Source organism: Oryza sativa, chromosome 7 (assembly GCF_034140825.1).
Source record: "Oryza sativa Japonica Group chromosome 7, ASM3414082v1".
Taxonomy (NCBI): Eukaryota; Viridiplantae; Streptophyta; class Magnoliopsida; order Poales; family Poaceae; genus Oryza; species Oryza sativa.
In genome coordinates this window covers 28,547,156-28,569,225 of record NC_089041.1, presented here as the reverse complement: position 1 = coordinate 28,569,225, position 22,070 = coordinate 28,547,156, and the positions used below count along the sequence as shown (strand labels likewise).

The window sequence follows — 22,070 nt, the reverse complement described above, 5'->3', positions numbered from 1 at the left end:
ATCTCTGTCATAAAATTAGAGATTGTTAGGGTTGAACACGGGTATTTAGAAAGTTGATGAAATTAAATTTGGAGAATGTTATGATTGGTTGAGAAAAGGATGTGTGTAGGAAATTTTTTTTTTGAGGGAAAGTGTGTAGGAAATTTGAATGGTGAAATATTATGATTGGCTGAGAAAAGAATGCAGATGGAGAAGTTGTTATATTTTAAGATCAATTTTAAAGGCTAGATACTAATATATTTTTGGATGGATGGAGTATATCACAATATAAGCATTTATGCATTTATTCTCATGATTCTCATCATTTTTTTTGAAGCCAATTAGAAAGAAAGTCTGACCAATTCAAAATATAAAAAACATTAACAAATGAAATGACTTGAAAAGGAATTTTTTTAACCTAACCTTATTATTTGCTAAATAACATAAAAATATTATATTTTAGAATGGGTAGAGTAGAAAAAAAATCACAACTATCAGAAGCGCTCCTTGGAATAACGGCATCAACAAGGGACTGTCGATTCTCGTTTGTCCACCTAAGGCGTCCAAACTGACCTAAATAAATCGGCGATGAATTTTCATGCAGAGTATGTTTGTTGAATGACGAGTAATGCATAAATATTCCAAGAAAGAAAAGAAAACGTGCTACTGATTAGTAAAAAGAGGAAAAATATACAGTGGAAACCATATATATGGTGGAAAGTTAGAAACTACTATTGGATCGAAAAATAGACGTTCGAGATTCGACCACGTCATCACGAGTAAAAATTTTACTCATAGATTTATTCATAAGTAGTAAATTTTTTTACTAATGATGACGTGGACGAATCTCGGACGTCCATTTTTCGATCCAACATTAGTTTCCAAGTTTTAAGTTTCTACCACGGTTTCCACCCAATACTTCCTCGTACAAAAGTTAGTCTCCCAGCCATGCAAAAAGTACATAAGAAACCTTTTCCATTTTATTCAAGCCACGCTAATCTGGAATAGTACTCCTACTAGCTAGAACTTGACACGTCTGCCATCAGCCACCCCGATCAGGGTTTTGTACCCGGCGTCGTAGGCCGCCGTGTCCGGCGACATGGCCTCGCCGGACAACATTCCCCGGACGGCGCCGCCGAGCCACTGCCCAAAGTCACCGCTCCTCTTGCGCCGCGGCGGCGGCGACGGCGACGCCGACGCGGCCTCGCCGCGGGCAGGATTGGCCGGCGACAGGTAGACGTACGGCGGCGCGTTCGCGTAGCACGGCACCACCAGGTACGCCGGGACAGCGCCGGTGTCCGCTGCCAGCGGCGGCGCCGGCACGACGACGGGGCCTAGCCGGTACGACAGGCTGAGCACGCCGCAGTGCTCGGTGGTGCTCTGCACCTTGTGGACCAGGTACTGGTAGTGCGCGGCGGCGGCGAGCTGCAGGTCGGCGACGGGGACGAACACCTCGCCGACGTCGCGGTCGCCGAGGGCGCGCTCGGTGCGGAGGAGGACGTGGAGGAACGCGCCCGGCGCGGCGGCGGGGACGGCGAGGTGGAGCGTGGCGTTCCACGTCGGGTTGCGGCCGCCGTGGCGGTCGGGGAGCGTGCACTGGCGGGCGAGCGGGTTGCCGGAGACGGAGACGACGGCGTACACCTCCATGGGAGTGATCAAGTTCACCTTCTTCAGATTCCTCGCCGAGATGAGCGTCACCTCCAAGGCCCTGTACGCCATTGTCAGTCACCTGAGCTATAGCTTGAGCTCCAGCTCCAGGTGTACACTGCTCTATATAGGAGGTGAGTGGGCCCACTTTCAGTGACTAGTCTATATGCTAAGTTGACGAGAAGACTTGCTTTGGCAAGTCGTTTCTTAATTATCTTTCATAATAGTACCATGTAAATATCACTGTGATTCTGTGAATTTGTGTCAAGTAGCTTGTAACAAAAGACTCTGCTAGTTCTATCCCACTCAGATCTTATTTAAACAAGCCTGCCTGCACTTTTAGGCCAACTGGAATAGAATCTAACAATACATTTTGCAAACATACCAATAATGACACATGATTAAACCATTTGCAGTGGCACATTGATTCATATAAGAAATAATACGATCAGAAATAGGCATTATTTTTTTCGCCGGGCAAATAGGCATTGTTTGGAAAAGGTTATGGATATACTTTAATGTGGAGGATGATCTAGCATATAAAAATTATCTTCAAACGCCAGAAAATTCATGTGGTTTAACAGCAAATGCAGTATCATACAATTCTTTGGAGAATGGCCACAACATTACCACAGCCATCATCCATATCAGGGCCAATCCAATAGCCAGAGATAATGGTATAAGCATCTGAAACAGAACCAAATAAATGTTTGCTGGATTGATCGTTATGAGAAGAGGAAACAGCTTCGGGTCTGCTTGAAGTAGCTGCTTTTACAGAGGAACCTGAACTTCTGCAAACAAGAAGAATACCGGACCGGTGTGAACCTGCAGATGCAGTCACAAAATTTATCTCAACACTTCAGGGCAACGATGTGAAACCAAAGTTTGAATTACAAGTTTACAACTCCAGTCCTGTCACTGAATGTTGTAAATTGCAGCGAATGTTGGTACCTACCGCTGAAAGGGCGCTTCCACTCAAACTTGTGCATGGAAAGAACTTGATATGTCTGTTCCAAGAATAAATGACACATCTGAGAGTTCGGATATAAATAAGAACTATTCAGAAGCCTTTAATTTAACCACAAAATAGTTCAGGAATCAGTGATTTGTTGTAGGGATGCTAATAGGGTGTTACTCCCTCCATTTTCATATTACAAGACACTTGATTTTTTTTTCTAAATCAAACTTCTTTAAATTTGATCAAATTTATAGAAAAGCATAGAAACATGGTAACATCAAGCAAACATATAATCAAAATATATTCGATGTTAGATTTAATAGAATTAATTTCGTGTTATAAGAGTTGCTATATTTTTCTTTAACTTGATTGAACTTATGGAAGTTTAACTTAGAAAAAAATCAAAGCATCTTATAATATGAAATGGGGGGTTTCTCATTCAGAGTAATTGTATACAAGGAACATAAACATCAAAAGGATATTGTGTTGAACTGTTAGTGTATCAAGCAACTCTTCCTGAAAGAAACATCTGATAAGATTACATTGCAACTGGATAAGGCCAAAAAGGGGGACAGAATTATGGGAAACTAGTCAGTAGTCACAACACACCTAACGTTTCTACACCAAGAAGTAAGTTCTGTTGTTGTTTCAAGCTAAGACTGAGCTAGTTTCATGTTTCAAACAACACACGAGATGGAAAATTTTCACCACAAACTGCACCTACAAAGTTACAGTACGCCTTGAACTACACTACACAGATTTCAGCCCGGTCAGGTGATTCGTTCCCGAGAATGTAGCATCTTCACTACCTTAGCCAATTACCCTAGAATTTTACTGTCGCTGCGCTGCAATTTCTTGATTTCTTCCCAACCACAAGCCATTCGACGAATTGCCTGCCCCACGCCACGAAACAGGAGTTGCAGGCCTAAGAAGTGAAGGAAACCTTAGTACCTGGGCGGCGCTCCGGCGAGGAGAGGGGAGGAAGCGCGGCCACGCGGCGGCGGCCGCCGCAGGCTGCAGCACGGACGACGCCGCCATGGCCGAAGGGCTGCAGCGACCGGAGATTTGCGCGAGGAGCGAGAGACCGGAGGAAGAAGAGGAGGGGTTTGGCCCTTGGGCTTTTATCCTACTAGAGTCTCTGGCATGTGGGTCCATAACAAAGAGGGCCCACATGTCAGTGACTCAAAATCATGTGACTTTAGTGAGAGGATCTCAAATCCGTGGTTGAAAAACTACACTAGATGCCACTACGGCGGCTGCGGATCCGCACGCTCTCCACCGCTGCCGCCCACCACCCGTTCGACGGAATTCCCCACCCGTCGCTCGCCCGCCACCGCCGCGTCAACCCCATCGCCTTCTCGGCCGCCGTCAGGGCGTCCGACCCGGCCTCCCTCCCGGCGCTCCACGCCGTCGCCGTAACCACCGGCCTCCACGGCTTCGCCGCCGTGACCAACTCCCTCGCCGCCCGCTACGCCAAGACCGGGTCGTTCCCTTCCGCCGTCGGGGTGTTCGCCGCGGCGCGGGCGAGGGATGTCAGCTCCTACAACACCATCCTCTCCGCGTTCCCTGACCCGGCCGAGGCGCTCGACTTCGCGTCGTGGATGCTCCGCTCCGGCGCCGTGCGGCCCGACGCCGTCACGTGCACCGTCGCGCTCTCGCTGGCCGCCGGCCGGGGGGAGGGCTTCCTCGTGCGGCAGCTGCACGCGCTGGCTTGGCGGTCCGGGCTCGCGGCTGATGTGTTCGTCGGCAACGCGCTCGTCACTGCGTACTCACGTGGAGGGTCTCTCGGGGAGGCCAGGAGTGTGTTCGACGATATGCCGGCGAGGGACCTCGTCTCATGGAACGCGTTGATCTGCGGGCTCGCGCAAGACGGCGACTGCCCGGCCGAGGTGATTGGCGTGTTCCTCCGGATGCTCAGGGACGGCGACGTCCAGCCTGACCGGATATCGGTCTGCAGCGTGATCCCGGCATGTGGCGGCGAGGGGAAGCTCGAGCTCGGCCGGCAAGTCCATGGCTTTGCGGTGAAGCTGGGCGTCGAGGGATACGTCTCCATCGGCAACGTGCTCGTCGCGATGTACTACAAGTGCGGCGCTCCCGGCAGCGCCCGGAGGCTGTTCGACGCCATGAGCGAGCGCGACGTCGTGTCATGGACCACGGCCATCTCCATGGACGGCGAGGACGCCCTCACGCTGTTCAATGGCATGCGGCGAGACGGCGTGCCGCCGAACGAGGTCACCTTCGTGGCGCTGATGTCGGCGCTGCCAGCGGACTGTCCGGCGAGGGGAGCGCAGATGGTCCACGCGGCGTGCCTCAAGGCCGCCGTGTCCGGCGAAGCGGCGGCGTCGAACAGCCTCATCACCATGTATGCCAAGGCGCGTCGCATGGACGACGCGAGGATGGTGTTCGACCTCATGCCTCGCCGGGAGATCATCGCGTGGAACGCTGTGATCTCGGGCTACGCGCAGAACGGCCGGTGCAACGACGCCCTCGAGCTCTTCTCGTCCATGGCCAGGTGCCTGACACCCAACGAGACCACGTTCGCGAGCGTCCTCAGCGCGGTGACCGCGGTGGAGACGGTGTCCATGGCGTACGGCCAGATGTACCACTCCAGGGCTCTCAGCATGGGCTTCGGCGACAGCGAGTACGTCGCCGGCGCCCTCATCGACATGTACGCGAAGCGTGGCAACTTGGAAGAGTCCCGGAAGGCGTTCCACGAGACGGAGCAGCGGAGCCTCATCGCCTGGACGGCGATCATCTCGGCGAACGCCAGGCACGGGAGCTACGGCGCCGTCATGAGCCTCTTCGGCGACATGGCGCGCTCCGGCGTCGCACCGGACGGCGTCGTGCTCCTCGCCGTCCTCACGGCCTGCCGGTACGGCGGGATGGTCGACGCCGGCAGGGACATCTTCGACTCGATGGCTGCCGATCGCGGCGTCGAGCTGTGGCCGGAGCACTACTCCTGCGTCGTCGACATGTTAGGCCGGGCAGGGAGGCTGGCGGAGGCTGAGGAGCTCATGATGCGGATGCCGGCGGGGCCGAGCGTGTCGGCGCTGCAGAGCTTGCTCGGAGCCTGCAGAATCCATGGCGACGCGGAGATCGGCGAGAGGATCGCCAGAATTTTGACGGAGAAGGAGCCGACGGAGTCCGGCGCGTACGTCCTCCTGTCGAACATCTACGCCGACGTGGGCGACTGGGACGGCGTCGCCAAGGTGAGGAGGAAGATGAGGGACAGAGGCGTCAAGAAGGAGATCGGGTTCAGCTGGGTGGACGCCGGCGCTGGCGAGGCACTGCATTTGCACAAGTTTTCGTCGGACGACACGACGCATCCGCGTACAGAAGAGATATACGCAGTGGCCGATGTGTTAGGCTGGGAGATGAAATTTCTGAAGAATTGTTCGCAAATGGAAATGATCTTGATCTGATACATCAGTATAAAATTAATCGAAACCGAACTGTGGTGCATAACTGTCTTTTTACGATTTTTCTGATCGAAACCAACCCCAAATTTAACAAGTTTGCAATGCAGCATATGATGATTTTTCTGATCGAAATTGTAACCCCCCCCCCCCCACCAAAAAAAAAAAAACACACACACACACACACACACATTTGCATTGCAGCATACGATCGAGCAGGCACATTTTTTAAATATAGAATGCCATGTGAGTAGTTTTTAGCATGATTTCGTGGACATGCAGATTTACGTTGCCGCCACAGTATTCATTTGCAGAATAAACAAAGGATAATTGCATAACTAAAATTAGCATCACTTTACTCAACTGAACTGAAGATGCGATTCGCGATACAAACAGTACAGAATACAGAGCTTATTTTGCATTCTGCAACACATTCTCAGTCCAGATAAGTTCTATCACATCTCAACGACTAATGTGAAACTAACAAAATTTGCCAGAAGAAAAATGTGGACTAAAAGTACATTGGTGTCACGAGTGTACCAGCACGCAAGACAAACGCTTCGACCATTCGGGTATATATACATGTACACGCGCTGGTTATAGTCGTCGTACTGATAGTCAAGGAACGAGTTAGCCTATTGTACATGAAAATCTTTGTACATTGTTCATACACATGTGATGGTCCAAGTGATTTCTTGTTTGAAATCTGAAAAAGAAAAGACAAACATCACTGATTACTGTTAGGAGTAAGGAGTGGAAAATGGTAATCAATGTATTTTCAGTTCAGGTGCTGCCATCTGTATAGTGGAAGTTCCTAACTTTCAGTTCTAGTTTTGGGTCGAAGAACCTTACAGTGGTGGTGCTGTGCATGCATATGTAAATTATAGTATAACCCTACAGAGTAGAAAGCATTACAGAAAGAAGAACCAAGGAATTACAATGTTCTTATTTCAGCACTTAAGCATATAGTCTAATTTACTGCAAAAGTCACAGGGTACCTATACAACCTAGGATGGTATCAATGAAGAGGTCATTTTCACCTTTGCAGAATAGCATGAGACCAATTCATTCAAGAAGTCATTTTATTCCGCACTATCATGAGGTGCAAGGTTTGAATGTACTAAGGTACTATAGTATCAGTGAAGGTACCTGCTTGAACTTTATCCAGAAGTGGCACTGAAAAAGAGACACCACTGGCTGATTTCTTGGTTAGCACACTAATTAACACTTTTGTCCTCTGACCTGCTAAAGAATCAAACATTACATAAGCATTAGTGGTGCGGAGAGTGTGTTGAACTTAATTTATTTGTAACTGAAACGTACCATCAAAATTGCTAAGTGGAAACCACCATTTTGCCCTTCTCAAAGGAACATATGATACTATTCAACCATAAGTCAACTCCATGACGAAAATACATCATTTACAGCATGGAGGAAAGAAGATTATCTACAAAGGAGCTGCTGTCCAGTAGCATTGTGTATAAGCTTATCAAGTGCAGTCTGTAACTAGGCAGTCTTGCCCAAAATCAAGTTGATCAGTGCAATCTGCAAAGCACATCTTCAGCAACCTCCCTCATGGATAAAACCATCCAACTAGATGCTAGCAATGGGTAAAAACAGGCCTCCGGAATAGAAGATAAGACAAACACTTCATGTACAAATTAACCAGCACACTTAAATGAGAAGACCTATGAATTTCGCACAGTTGAACTTTTCAACCAAATGCTACTGGCAAGTCTGGGACATTACTCAAATATGGAATGCACATCCAACAGCACCTTGTAAAGGGATGTCATTTTCCTGGATTCTGAACATGTCAGCAGCTGATAGACTCCATTGAAAGCCGCACGAGCCTTAGTAGATCATTCACACTTTGGAAGTTAAAATCCAAAACTGTTTTTACTGAAGAAAGACCATCTATTCCATTTTCTTGGTTGCTAGCAGCCGAAGCAATTGCCATCTGTGATTTCCGAGTTGCATCGAAGGCACAGTTGACATCATTTGTCTAAGAATATAAACAGAGTCATCAGATCATAACTGTAATCGATGGCATGACGCACTGTAAGTAACGTACTATCAAGTTATGAGGTGTTCACTTCAGGGTTTTAGGGTCATTAGATTCTAATCCCAAACCTAACCCTTTTTGGTTTTGGGGAATGGAATGAGTTGGTTCATCACCATATGACTCCACATAACGGCATTGCCATTTGAATATGTAGCAATAAGGTTATGCAGCAGAATTCATGAGCAACATCACAACAGGATGTAAAACAAGTATAGTACTTAAGACAGAAAAAAGATCTTCCCGACAAACATTTCACAAGTCACCTTCAAACCAAACTTAATTATGACTTGCCAAAATCTATCCAATATGCTCGTTTATGATATCCAATCTAGATTTGTTGGGTGCAATTTGCTAATACCATCATAGTGAACAGTTTAATTTGTTATTACATAGATAACAGATTGTGAACTCATCCGATACACTATAAAAGATAAACCACTCTCGAAACCAGAACTTTTTGAACTGCCTATATATATCAATGTATGAAGAACTTACATAGGCTAGTAACCTTGTCAAGTGTGGTTGATTGCGAGCAGCTAGTAACAAATTGTTCCCGGTAACTTGGGGCGAATTAGCATCCTTGCTTGAAGGGCCCTTAGATAATCCATTGTTATTTAAATTATCAATGTCTGAGGCAGAAGATGATGGTGATTCACCTACGAAGGTAATAAACAGAAGTAAATAGCAAAGCAACAAACACAATCCAGAGAAGAAACAGTAACAATATGATGATGCCTGGAAAAGATGCAGTTATATAAAGTATGAATGTAACAGTGAAATATCAGCAAGGGCAGGGGATTGGATATGGTATTCTGAATTTTTGGGCACGGCACATATTACTAGTATGATGAGCTCACACTTCCAAAAAAAGAATATCATTATGACCACTAAAAGTATTTGAAATTCTAAAATGCAAGCTAGACTAATGTATGTAATTAAATTTTAGTGTTTAAGGTCAAGTACCTGGTGGATTCTGTACAATTGCCTGCAACATCTGGCGATCCTTGCTTGCAGTAGGGTATTTATAGTATGCAGCCTTGAGATAGGCTACTTCGACACACTTGTATGCTAAAGCAGCAGCGGCCATTTTCTTGGACTTCTCATATGCATGACCAACAAAGCTGGACAATCACATGAATCAATTAATTATAGTGATGAAACATGAGGAATTGAGTACAACAGCTGTTTACATAAATTGTGCTGTGAACAGCGTCAGCCGTCAGGCGAACCAAGTTATTAGACTACCCCATCTAAGTCGATCCATGCAGAAGAAAAGTTCAGGCCAACGGGTGATTCCACTCTCCGTTCAGGCCAACGGGTGATTCCACTCTCCTCGCTAGCGTCGATCGGTATTCTATTACGAAAGAGCCTCTTCTTCAAACTTCCAACTTACAACATGAGGGAACTACCAGGAATTTATTTGCAGTACATTCTGGTTCTTCATGCATAGTATTCATGAAGAAGATAAAAAAAAACATAGCCCAGGAGAGAACTGTCACTAAAAAATATTATGCATGGCAGATTGCAGAGTCACAGAAATGATGTCATCATCCAATCATCATGCACCCTCTCAATTTGTACCACGTTTCACCATAGCAATAAATTGGGCTGGTAGAAGGAAAAGGACAATACTCGTATGCTTTTTAAATATTAGGCACTTTCGACTGAATAATGAATACTGGGAAAGATATGCTATAAATATAGGACCAAAATACCCTTTAATGATTTTACAAGCACAAAAATCGACGCACAGCGTGGAGAATGATGGATATATGTGGAATTCCACCTTGGATCAGGAAAGTGCCAATTATTTGAGGAAGAAAACTATGGTCAATCAAGTACAAGTAATCCAACATATATATTAGTACTACAATAACTTACTTGCAGAGTTTTGCGGTATCGGAATACAAGTTCTGAGCTGCATCACATTGTTTAAAGCCATCAATGCTTGGAGGAGGTTCCAAGGTTGACGCAACATGCAAATATTTTAAGGCTGACTCAAAATAAAGTCTTGTACTTTCTTGTTCTTTTCCTTCTTCCTGCAGACAAGTATGTGAGAACCTTACATATAAAAAACTCACTTTCATGTGCATTACAGCAAAGAGAGCTAGGGTGAGGAACCTTTAAACGATTAGCCTTGTGCTTCAAATCCCGGGCTTCTTTGAGAGCATATCCAGTTGAGTTATTATCCTTCCTAACTGGACTGGAAGTGTCTGCAGGATTAGAAATTGCTTGTTTTGTAATGCCATGTTGCCCTCCATTTTCAACATTGCCCCGCTTTAACTGTGCTGTCAATTTTGATGCATTAGATCTTAATGGAGCGGAGTGGGATTCCACTTTACTTTCTTTCAGAGGTGAGGGGAGCATTTGGGCTTTGGAATTCTGCATATCATGCTTGTTGCTCTTGGGATGTGACTTTTCTTTTCCGAATGACACCTCTGATTGGGGATTTCCATCTGGTGGGTAATGAGTTGATCCATTTCTGTCTTGGAGAGAAGTAACACTTCTCTTGTTTTCATGTACCATGGAATCACCTTTAGTATCCAAGACTGCCATCCTATGTTGGATTGAAGAGCCATCAGTAAGCAAGTTATTTTTATTAGCATAATGCAAGTGGTTATGACTTCTAGCTGCATTGGAGCTTTTCAAAGAAGAATCTTTCCTCCCAGATGCATGCTGCAGATCATCATCCAAACTCCTTCCCGAAATAATCCCATTGGAAGCATGGCCTTGAGTTAACTGAGGCAATTCATTATCTTTATCAGAGTTCCCTTGTGAAAAACCATTCATAACAGGTTCACTAGCAAGCATGCTCTCATGTGACTTCCTGGCCTGCCGAACATTATCTACTATAACTTCAGTATTCTTTACCAAGCTCTGCATGTTGTTTGTATTAGCACATGTAGATCCATCCTTTCCCAGTATTTTGTCATGGGAGACCTTGTCATTGTTAGAGATTCTAGGTGGTGATGAAGAGACAGACTCAATTGGTGAAGTTTTTGCAACGTGGAAGTTTTGTTTCCTTCTCTGAGAGCCGGAAGCCTTTGAGGAGCTTGAAGTTACAGCTGTAGTCTGAAAGTAGGCCAAATCACTGGAGGCAGGTTCAGCCAAATCCAAAGCTTGTTCAGAAGATCGATTTTCAGGTGGTTCAGACATACCACTTTTAACAGCAAAAGGTGTGCTGTCCTCAAATAGCTCATTATTTAGATTGCGTGAAGTTTGATTAGAATGTGCAACTTTTATTGATTTTGAATCTGTCATGGCAAACGGTTCTTCAGACTTTGTTAACTTTGACTTTGTTTCCTTTAAGTTCTGATCCTTGCAGGTTTCTTTGGAAGAAGAGCTTTGGTTTACAATAGACATTTTACTCACCGGAGGTGTTGAATTGTGCTGACTCTCCTCCCATTCCTTCACTATCCTCTTCTTACTAGACAAATCTGGTTTTTGTGCATCAGAGGGGTAAGAATGTTCCTTGTTCTTGTCTTCAGGAAGAAAAACATCCCCATCCTTAGATCTCTTAGATTTTTCTGAAGAATTATACTTAGAAACACTTTTATACTTTGATGGAGGAACATCACTCCTTTCACTCGAACCCTGTAAGGCCATCGATTTTGAAGGCAAAGCTTTGGCCTCATCAGGAACGTCTCCACTAGCTAAATCATATCCAGGGTTAGAATCTATGCCAGACTGGCGCTGGCGCCGCTCCTCTTTCTTAATTTTCTTAGAAGTTCTGTATTCATCATGATCCATCTCTCTCTTGCTTTTTACTTTTGAATGCTTCTTGGATCTTTCCACGAGATGGCCTGTATTTGAATAAAGAAAGTTTCAGAAAAGAAACATAACCAAATGATGCAACTAGAGTGAATTCATACGGGAAACCAAACTAGGAGAATAGAAGGAAAAACAGTAGACAGAACCTCCATCAGAAGAGCTACCATGATTCTTGCTCTTGGACCTTTTCTTCTCAACGAAATGGTCAACTGATTTAGAATCTCTCTCAACAGGAAACTGGATACTATCAGCAGCACTTTTACTTCTAATAGGAGCATGTTGGTTGCTCAGTGGATAAACCGAACCTTGCATTTGCTGAGAAACATCAAAGGAAACATTTCCGTCACTCAGAGTATTCTTCCTTTTCCTACTTTGTTCAACATGTCCATTTACATTCAAAGTGTTTGATGTTGTTAGCCCTGAAGAAGCAACATGAGAATGTCCAACCGAAGCAACGCCATTGCCAGGGGCTGGACTGACATATAGTGCATTCAGAGCATTGGTAGTCTCATCTTCACTAACTTCACATCTATTCATCCCTGGTCTGCAAAAGTTGGAAAATGTAGCTTTTCAGCAACAAACAAACAAAATGTCCCGCATAAGCACGAACATGAATAAATATAACATTACTCATGCATACCAATGTATCACCTTACTGAAAGCTACAGGATAGCAGAAAATAACATTAACTACTGTATAGTCATTTTTAATTTGAACTACAGCCTAAACAGTTCAGGTGCATATAGGGGGCACATGAAACCATTAAAAGAGTATACCCAAACTCCAATCCTGTAGCCACTAGTCACTCCACCCAAAAAATTTCTTGCATTCGAGATAGAACGGAAAGAAAGTTCGCCATGTAATACAATTTTAGTGATGGCATTAGTATGTTTCTCATTAAAAGCATTGTGTTACCATTATATCTTTAATATTTATTGAGAACATATAATTAGGAGAAATAATAATCAAACATATGCATTAGAACGGATGGAGTAATTTTAGGCAGTCCAATCAAACAACCCTCAATGCACATGGTGCCTCTTATTACATGTTATTATGCTAACTACCGAATACTGATACACTCATTGGTTCAATGAAGTAATAAGAGAGGCAGCAAAATGAGCAGGAAGTATAAAGGGAACATAAGGTACTAAAATAAACGAAATTTGAAGATTATATGTGGATTTGAAAAGTTGAACTTACAGCCACTGTAGCATGCTACATTTCCACTTCTTTGGTAGCAGAGAAGGATTCATCTTATATGGCAGGAGACGCCATTTCTGGCATATGTCACAGCATACCCAATGTTCCTCTATCACGACGGGGGCAGGAAGCATAGGAGCTGCATTTGCAGTAGGTGCACTAACAGATGGAGGTACATGCATCCTCTGCTCCTCAGCAGGTGTGTGCCTATCATTCTTCAAACTAGATGAAATTTCCCTTTTTGATGTCCCAGGCATATCAGAATCCCTCTCACTATCATTCTTCCAAATTTTTTTTGGCCGTAACTCTCCCAGCCCACTTCCATTCTCCAATGTATCATCCTTGCCTCCATAAGATCCTTCAGGTAAGTGCTCCCTAACATCTCTATGTGATTTTGCTTTGGGTTTCCTTCCTGGATGGCTAGATTTGGATTGCGAATCATTTTTCCTCTCCTTAACTGCACCAGAAGAAAGGACACCCCTGTCATCTTCCAGGAAATCAGAAGATGATGAAGCATTCATGTTTTGCTCTTTCTGACTTCTTCTGGACTCACTCTTGGAGACATTTTCTTCATTAATATCATTAAGTAATGTTTCTTTACTAGAAACCTTTCCTATGCTCCTGCCGACAACAGGTGTTCTTTCATTCATAACCTTGTTACCTTCAAAGTTAACTCCTGTGGCATTGCACTTACTCTCTGTTTTTATTTTTCTTTCTTGTTTTCTATCCGATTGGAAGTCCTTTTCACTAGTAGTATTCCTGTCTTCTACATGGATCTCTGCTTTTTCTGCCTTGAATTTCACTTCCCCCTTGACTGCTGAAAAATCCATTCCTGAACTGCCAGGACCACTGTTCTCTAAACATTCCGCTGCCTCGGCTTTGACATTTTCATATTTGATTGCCATTAAGTCACTGTTGATGGTCCGTTCTTTCAATCGGGCATCTTTATTTTCCACCAAGGTGTCTCGCATAGGATCCTCTTCAAACTGGCTCCCGTCCTTTGCCTCCATGGTTCTGGGATTAGACAGCAATGGTATGTTGAGAGCTTCCAATACGATCTTTTGACCAGCAGGTGTTTCTATATCAATCTCATTTTTCATAACTGCGCTGACATCATTTCTGCTTTTTGACCTCTTCGTATCTACAGCTTTCTTTTTCTTAGCATCAGATTTCACCCTTTTAGCCGCATACCCTTCATATCTTTCTTGTACATTTTCTGTGTTTGCATTTGTTTCCCATTTCTTTGATGTAGGCACAACCTTTTGTGTCAGTTGAACAAGATCATCTCGCAGAGGGGATAACAAGAACCCTCCAGGAACTGAAAAGCATGTCATGATCTGTTCCATATATTTAGAGAATGAAGACAGTTATTCATTGTATGAACCTTGCATAATGAAAAATAAGTGCAAAGAGTTCATGCAGTAATTTACCTGAAGAATGGTCCTGGGAGATTCAATTGGCACATTGTTAAATTCTGGAGAGAGGCTCCCACAGCCATCAGGGCTATCCTCTATGGATGAAGGTGAAGAAATATCAAGACCCAAACCACTGTAAATAGCTGCATTGTTTCTTGCCAAACCATTGTCCGAACCAACTTTGATCCGAACTTTAAATCTATTGTGGTCACTAGACTTAGATAGCCCATTCAATGAATCTTGGGTGCTAGAGGCTCTTTCAACTTTTGTGCTTTGATGTACTTCCTTCTTACTTGAATCATCAGAAAGTGGCACCATGGAACCATTATGTTTTGAAACAGATGGAGCTGCCACAGCCAAAGTGTTCTGGGACATGCTCTAAATTACAGGTCATCTCATCAGAACATTATTTTAAAACATTGAATGTTTACAGTCAAAACTAATTTAAGCACCTCTGTAGGCTGGTGATAAGGAGATCTTGAGCTAACATTTGCCGCCTTAGGTGGACTTCTAGTTTGGGGCAGCGGAGAACGCTGGTAAGTAGGCAAGAATGAACCATACCCACCAAACTTCGATCCTGTCATGGTTTAATCCCCTGTTTTAATGTCTCTCTATAGTGTACCAAAGTGAAAATGACTACGTCAGCAACTCATATCTGCTCACCTAGATTTTCTGCAGATACAGCTCCTTCAAAGTCCTTCTGAAAATGGCCAAGTACATCTTGGATTTTTTCATCCTGAGGGAAAAAAGCACATCAAGAACAAAAAAGGAACCATTCAACAGATTTGATTGTTGGCACAATACAATATATCGTCTTCAAGTGAAAGTTGCTGGTGTCTATCGCATTCATGTTGCAAGTTATCCATAAAAGGCAACCTACCTATAGGCAAGTTTTGATAATTAAACACTTCGCTATTTCTGCCTTTTCAATTTGTTTCCCTTTCCGTTTCTTCTGGTCCAAAGGATTTCAGATATAAAGCATGCATTGGAAATTTTGAGTTTAAAATTCCGTTTCATTACTATAAAGTAACTGTTGACAGTAACCTCAAAACATAAGCGTATTTAATTAATTCACTGGGCATTGTAGACTAAGAGTGATGTTTGATCCATTAAAAGTAGCTCGAGGAAGCACATAGTCCTGCTATCAAAAATAACGTGTAGCCTTGCATGAACAAATCCAAGTAATAGCACCATGAATTCAGCCTGGCAGTTCAAAAGGGAAAAGAAAAGGAGGAGAGATTGATTCCACCATATAAAATGTTATGCTAATACTGCCAATCTCGAATAAACCGCACAAAATACCAAAATTGCAACCAGTAGATTCACATTCTATTACATAATAACCAGCGTCATCAAAGGATTCATCTACATAGACTAGTATAGTATCATCAACAACAACTACTACGAAACAAACAAAAAAAGAAAGAGCAAACTTTAAATGCTGCACCAATGCAATTGTTTCCAGTATCCGACAACCGAAGCAACGAATTGATCAGACTTCAAATGATTCATCAATGCAATCACTTCATTCCCATGCTAAATCAGCAGCATCACTCCTACGAAGCATAAAATTTAAGCTAGACATGTCCGTTCTCTAAACGAATATAACCGATCAAACTACTCAACTAAGCTTAAATCGTCATCGGGCAACTACCAAACAAGCATAGAAACCGCGACGAACTCAACAGGAGCAGAGGAAACCGCGGGCATTTCGCTCGGGCCACCACTCACAATGTAAGAGAGCGCGACGTCGGGGTCGACGAAGGCCGTCTCGTCCCCGCAGGCCTCCCCCTCCTCGAGCTCCGCGTCGTCCTCCATGCCGCCCGCTGCGGCGCCGCCCCGGAGCCCTACGCCGCGTGCATCCTCCTGCCGCCTCCTCACCGACAGCATCCACCCCCAACCCCACAACCCACAACCAAACCCCCCGCCTCCGCCGCCGCCGCCGCCGCTCGCAGCCCTGGGCCCACCCCCCGCCTCCCCCGAGCTCAAGCTCAGCGCCCCCAAATCCCGCAGCTCGAATCCCACCCCGGGAGCTCCCCGATCGGCGGGATCTCTCGCCGAATCGGCGAATCGGAGCGCCCCTCCACGGATTGGGGATCGCGAGATTCCGCCCTCCTCTCCTCCTCGCTCGCTTCCGCCTCTCGCGATGGCGTCTTCCTCGCACGCGAGGAATTTTTAATTGATTTTCCGCAAAAGCTTTTTGCGGCTGCGTCTCTGGTTTTTTTTTTGGGGGGGGGGGGGGGGGGGGGGGGGGGTTGGTGGTGGAGGTGGTGGGCGGTGGCGTCGTTCGTTCGTTCGGTTGCTGGTTTTCTTTCCCTTTCTCCCTGCCTACGGGCGTTGAGCTGCCTTGCGGCTTGCCTTTTCGCAGCCGAATAATTGATTGGAATGTTCCCTTCTTCTCCCTTTCTCTTCTCTTCTCCTTCGGAAAGAAGAGCGTGTTTGGTTTTGGAGGTGGTTATGTGTCACGGCCAATTCAAGCTACAATCTTAATTGTGTTTGGACAATTATATTTTGTTGTGATAAATTTGTAAAAGAATAATTTCTTATGAGGCGATTATCTATGTTGTGCTTAAAGGTTTATGTAATTATCTACGATGAATATTATACTACTCTCTGCGTTTCATATTATAAGTCGTCCTTTTACTAGTTAAATTTGTTTAAATTCGATCAAGTTTGTAGAAAGATATAACAACAGTTTTCTTTACAAAACAAACATATTATTAAATATATATTTAATGTTATATTTAATGAAACTAATTTAATTTTATTGATGTTACTATTTTTTCTATAAATTTGGCAAACCTAAAGAAATTTGGTAATAAAAAAAACCAAAGCAACTTTATAGTATCAAACGAAGAAAGTAATATATAAGTACTGGTACAGTACTTTAAAATATAAACGGCTCTTTATAGTTTCTACTAGTAACACTAGAATTGATTACATAAACAAAGGCTTTCGGCTAAAAATATGTGGACTAATGCACAACTGTTGCTTACAGTTTACAGCAACATCGATATCGATTATGCAAGTTAAGTCTTTTGTCTAAATAAAAATAGAAAAAATTTAGTATATAGTACTCGTAACTGATTTACAATAAGATTGTCTAACTTGCAAACATAAAGGCTCTGTCAGATATCTCCATCATAATGTTTAGATGTTACATGATTTTATTATTTGTAAAAAGATTGGCTTTTGATCTAGATGTTCATAAAAATAACCTTGTGGTTGTGGCAACGTTATTGCATGTTACTTGAAGTAAAAAGTATTTTAGAACGTATAAATTTTAATTTGCATATATGTACTCTTGTGGCGCACTTGTTTGATATACCATGTTCGACCACGCTCAAAAGACAAGCTCCTGAATCATTTAAGGTGGCAACGAACTACCAGATTCCCATGTCCTGTGCTTCTAAAAGTTTCTCAAATACTTCATCCGTGCAAGATAAAAAGAGCAAATTCCAAAAGTTTGAGAGAAAAACATCAATCAACATCAGGCATGAACCACACACGGACACGGCCTAATTTCCACTACACTCAACGAATTCATGCGTCACAATCAAAAAGGCTTTCCCAGAGTCGTTCACATCCACAAATGACAATTCCTGAATCGTTCACATCCAAACAAGTGATCCATGATCGCCACTCTCTCTCTATATATAGAGCTGCAATTGGCAACTCCCTCCCTTGAGCAGATAAACACTGATAGAGCACCACCGCCACCATCAGCAGCTGTTCAGCCAACTACTCATGGTCTTATCCGTGTATCCCCTTCGTTCCAAAAAAAATTTAAACCTTATATCTAGATTGAAATCTAGGGTTTGATTTTTTTTACTGAGCAGTGCTTATTAGCACCTAAAAATATTTGATGTTTAACATTTATATATGTATCCTTAGTGATTAAGACAAATATTAAAAGGTAAACTACAATTGTATCCTTAGTGATTAAGACAAATATTAAAAGGTAATCTACAATTGAAAAACTAAAATCAACCTCAAAATAAAATTTTACAATTTAATTTTAACAATCGATGGAGCTGTCAGACGGAACACGTCTCCAATAGCCTAATTAGGCAGTCAAAAGTCAAAAACAGATGGAGTGGGTCAGTACGGTCATCGTCTCGGACGACCTAAGCCAGCGATTTTTTTTCCTAAAAAAAAAAAGCTTAGCTAGCAAGCTAAGGGGGTGTTTGGTTGATTCTATCCTTACCATAGACAATTTATGACACACGTATGACTAAGAAAAAGTTGGCTACAAGAGTGACAGGCTGTGTTTAGAACCCTATGTTCCCAGCCCCTCTCCATTGTATTTCGCACGCACGCTTTTTAAACTGCTAAACAGTGCGTTTTTTTGCAAAAAAAATATATACGAAAGTTGCTTAAAAAATCATATTGATCTATTTTTGAAAATAATATTAGCTAATACTTAATTAATCACGCGCTAATGGACCGCTTCGTTTTCCGTGTTTGCTGTGCATGCCGGAAACATGCTATTCCGAACACACCCACTCTGTTTCAAATTTAAGAGAATGACATGTGGGTCCCAAGGCTAAGAAACTATGGCATATCATTATAACATCAAAACAAACGAATACCTAAGAAAAATGTGGCATGACTATGATGTGGCTTGGCAATGTGAAATAACCAACCAATCACCCTTAAGTAAAGTGCTCTCTCTGTAAAAAAAAAAAAAGAAGCCAACTTCTGACTATGTATCTGGACATAAGACATAAGTTATAATAGTATCCAAATATATAGCCAGAAGTTAGGTTTTTTTTAGCTGATGAAGCGGCTATGTCTATATACACAGTTAAAAATTGTTTTTTATTCGGAGGGAGTAAGTATAAATGGAAGAGACAGCGACGTGGTGGTGCCTTATCGTCATGGGCGAAAACGGGCCAGGCCGCCCCGCGGACCACCACCGGGATGATGATGCATGTTCCGTTCCGTTCCGTTCCGTTCGTCCGGAAGCACGGCCCTGCTCGGTGGTTGGCTTCCACGGATGAGGCGAGCGAGCGAGACTGCGAGAGTACGTCACACGCGAATGCATGTCTCGTCGTGGCGACAAGGGCTCTCTCATCTCTTCATGTACCAATCCCCTGCAGATTCCGCGTGCCAATCGCGTTGTTGCCCCGGCCCAGCCGTCGTTCAGTTAGCTGTGATCTACTCCTTCACGTGCACACACACTGGTCACATGTGCAACTAATTAATTCATTATTCCTGCCAGGAGAACAGGTTTACTCCACTTGCACGTAGTATGTACTGGCACTAATGGGGTGTTTAATCACCGGCATAAAGTTTTTACGTGTCACATCGGGTATTATATAGGGTGTCGTATGAGGTATTTTGGTACTAATAAAAAAACTAATTACAGAATTCGTCAGTAAAACGCGAAACGAATTTATTAAGCCTAATTAATCCGTCATTAGTAATGTTTACTGTAGCACCATATTATCAAATCATATAGCAATTAGGCTTAAAAGATTCGTCTCGTAAATTAGTCGCAATCTATGCAATTAGTTATTTTTTAGCCTATATTTAATACTTCATGCAGGTGTTCAAACGTTCGATGTGACAGGGTGAAAAATTTTAAGGTGGGATCTAAACAGGGCCTAAAGCTTAAAGCTTCTTAGGTTGTGTTCCTTCCTGAGGGTTCCCAATCCCCTCTTTCTTGTCTTCTGCGCGCACGCTTTTTAAAATGCTAAACAGTACATTTTTTAAAAAAAGTTTCTATACAAAAGTTGTTTAAAAAAATCATATTGATCCATTTTTGAAAAAAATGGCTAATACTTAATTAACCACGCGATAATGGACTACTTTGTTTTCCGTGCTGGAGGAAAGTGTTCCCAATCATGAGGAAAGAACATAGCCTTAGTGTGTGTACGAGAGGTAATAAAATAAAAAAATTAGGAAAATAAGTAAAACGAGGTTAGGCATTAGTGCAATATTAATTGAGTGTTTTGATAAAAAAGATTAGTTGAGTGTTAATTATTTAAAATTTTTTAGTATATGTTTTTAATCAAATTTTCCATAGATATTTTAAAAAATACATCTTAATTCGAAAAGCGTGCACGCGAAAACAACACAAATCTTCTATATTGCCATGCTGCCGAACACTTCATTTAAGCACACCCTAAAAAGGATATATGAGCTGCTCGAAACTCTTGAAGAATATATAAATGTTGGTATAAAATAAATCAGCGAGCACCTGTTATTTTTTTGACCAAGAACATATTATACACGACGTGGAAAACGACGGAGGTAAGAGAATTGTAGTAGAGTGAAACGTGCTGGTCATTGTCAAAAGGGTTTTAAAATAAGGATCCTGTGCTGTATACTCCTTTTTTAGATGACATATGCTGTGCATATATTAACTCAATAATTGCAGTTTTCCAATCTAATTTGTGAGATCGGCTTGGTTCCATGCGATCCTGTAGTCAATCTCACGAGCACTGTACTTTATCTTATTATTAATTATATCACGGCTCTTGGAGTCACTGGGGTCATTATGTGGCCGGAATTGTTTTTGACAAGGTGGTTAGGACACGCCATCTGACTATTCGAATCAAGTTCCGCTAGGACCAAAAAAAAAAACTAAATGAACAAATCAGAATTTTGCACGATTCAGTCCCGAGCGCCCTTAAGATAGGACGTTTTTGGACTTTGGAGTTCAGTACACGCACGTATAGTCACGGAGTCTGAGTGTTTAACACCTTTTATCTTCGTTTTCATCTGAAAAAGCAGCTCAATTAATTCACGCGGAATATGATGGCCTTTTGACCACAGGTTGAAATTAGTTTGATCGTTAATGGTCATCATAATATTCCGTGGCAAAGAAGCCGTACGTAGATTATAGAGCTACTACTATGAATTCGTAGAATAAACGTGCAGATATATTAAAGAGACACGATTGGATTTGGTTTGGTAATAATTCTAGGCTATGTTTAGTTCAGCGCAAAGTTTAAATTTTTGTTAAAATTAGAGATGATGTGGCTGAAAAGTTATGTGTATGACATGTTGATGTGATAGAAGTTTGGATCTAAACTTTATATCTAAACACAGCCCTAGTCTTCAAGTGCTCAAACGAGGTGTCGGATTGAATATGCTTGCAAGTTCTGTTGGTAGCAGCAACCGAGGATCATACTTCCATCGTATTAGAACGTCCACACTAACTATGTAGAGTACTCCCTCTCCTATAAAAAATAACCTAGTAATTAATCTTTACATATTATAAAAGTTTAAGATATTTTTGCCAATATTTTGGTACGTCATCTGTATTTGAGTAGGTTTTAATACTTTTTTCAGTTTTAATCTCTACTACTTAAATTCCATAATTTTAGAAAGGGTGAAAAAAAATCATGCGGGAAAAGAAAACGCATCGTAATGAAACGCGAAAGAAAAACAGCGAAAAAAAGTCCGATCCGGACTGGAAACGGGAAAAATAATGTGGCGGAAAAAAGCTGAAAAAAACAGAAAAAGCCGACTGTACAAAAATATAAAAGTCGCCGATCGTAAAAAAAATAAAGAAAGCCACGCGAAAAAAGAAACTGTCGTCTAAAAAACGGTGTAGAAAAAAGACCGTAAAAATTACCAGAGAAAAAAACACATTATAAAACAGC

General features: G+C 42.8%; 3 protein-coding genes across 7 annotated transcripts; 1 reads left to right on the top strand and 2 right to left on the bottom strand.

The window, feature by feature from the left end:
- Positions 1–749: 749 nt before the first annotated feature.
- LOC9270916 (protein SRC2) lies at positions 750–3,670 on the bottom strand. Its single transcript, XM_015789578.3, has 3 exons — positions 3,536–3,670; positions 2,582–2,633; positions 750–2,451 (listed from the first exon to the last, which is right to left on the bottom strand). Exon 3 carries the CDS (start codon positions 1,696–1,698, stop codon positions 1,000–1,002), a length of 699 nt encoding a protein of 232 aa, XP_015645064.1. The 5' UTR covers positions 1,699–2,451; positions 2,582–2,633; positions 3,536–3,670; the 3' UTR covers positions 750–999.
- Positions 3,671–3,810: 140 nt separating this feature from the next.
- LOC4344238 (pentatricopeptide repeat-containing protein At4g32430, mitochondrial) lies at positions 3,811–6,049 on the top strand. The gene has a single exon (XM_015789577.3). It carries the CDS (start codon positions 3,826–3,828, stop codon positions 6,004–6,006), a length of 2,181 nt encoding a protein of 726 aa, XP_015645063.1. The 5' UTR covers positions 3,811–3,825; the 3' UTR covers positions 6,007–6,049.
- A 281-nt stretch (positions 6,050–6,330) lies between these two features.
- On the bottom strand, positions 6,331–16,647 carry CWZF7 (Cysteine-tryptophan domain-containing zinc finger protein 7). 5 transcript variants are annotated; one of them, XM_015791341.2, is made up of 14 exons: positions 16,186–16,645; positions 15,118–15,190; positions 14,907–15,031; positions 14,470–14,832; positions 13,040–14,376; positions 11,983–12,380; positions 10,187–11,868; positions 9,947–10,104; positions 9,029–9,186; positions 8,561–8,721; positions 7,779–8,005; positions 7,324–7,545; positions 7,150–7,245; positions 6,331–6,706 (listed from the first exon to the last, which is right to left on the bottom strand). In XM_015791341.2, the coding sequence occupies exons 1-11, from the start codon at positions 16,342–16,344 to the stop codon at positions 7,817–7,819; spliced, it is 4,803 nt and encodes a 1,600-aa protein (XP_015646827.1). In that variant the 5' UTR covers positions 16,345–16,645; the 3' UTR covers positions 6,331–6,706; positions 7,150–7,245; positions 7,324–7,545; positions 7,779–7,816. The 5 variants fall into 5 exon arrangements, with proteins under 5 accessions (XP_015646827.1, XP_066168101.1, XP_015646826.1 ...); XM_066312004.1 differs by having other exon boundaries at positions 7,150–7,242; XM_015791340.2 differs by having other exon boundaries at positions 7,150–7,242; positions 7,324–8,005.
- Between the last annotated feature and the right edge of the window lie 5,423 nt (positions 16,648–22,070).

What these genes read in the sequence shown, in the direction of transcription:
- LOC9270916 (XM_015789578.3), bottom strand. Translation starts at nt 1,698, where the DNA reads ATGGCGTACAGGGCCTTGGAGGTGACGCTCATCTCGGCGAGGAATCTG.
- LOC4344238 (XM_015789577.3), top strand. Translation starts at nt 3,826, where the DNA reads ATGCCACTACGGCGGCTGCGGATCCGCACGCTCTCCACCGCTGCCGCC.
- CWZF7 (NM_001423013.1), bottom strand. Translation starts at nt 16,344, where the DNA reads ATGCTGTCGGTGAGGAGGCGGCAGGAGGATGCACGCGGCGTAGGGCTC. An exon ending in TGGTAGCTCTTCTGATGGAG is followed by an intron (nt 11,869 to 11,982) that starts GTTCTGTCTACT and finishes ATTCAAATACAG; the next exon opens with GCCATCTCGTGGAAAGATCC. An exon ending in AATTGTACAGAATCCACCAG is followed by an intron (nt 8,722 to 9,028) that starts GTACTTGACCTT and finishes TTACCTTCGTAG; the next exon opens with GTGAATCACCATCATCTTCT.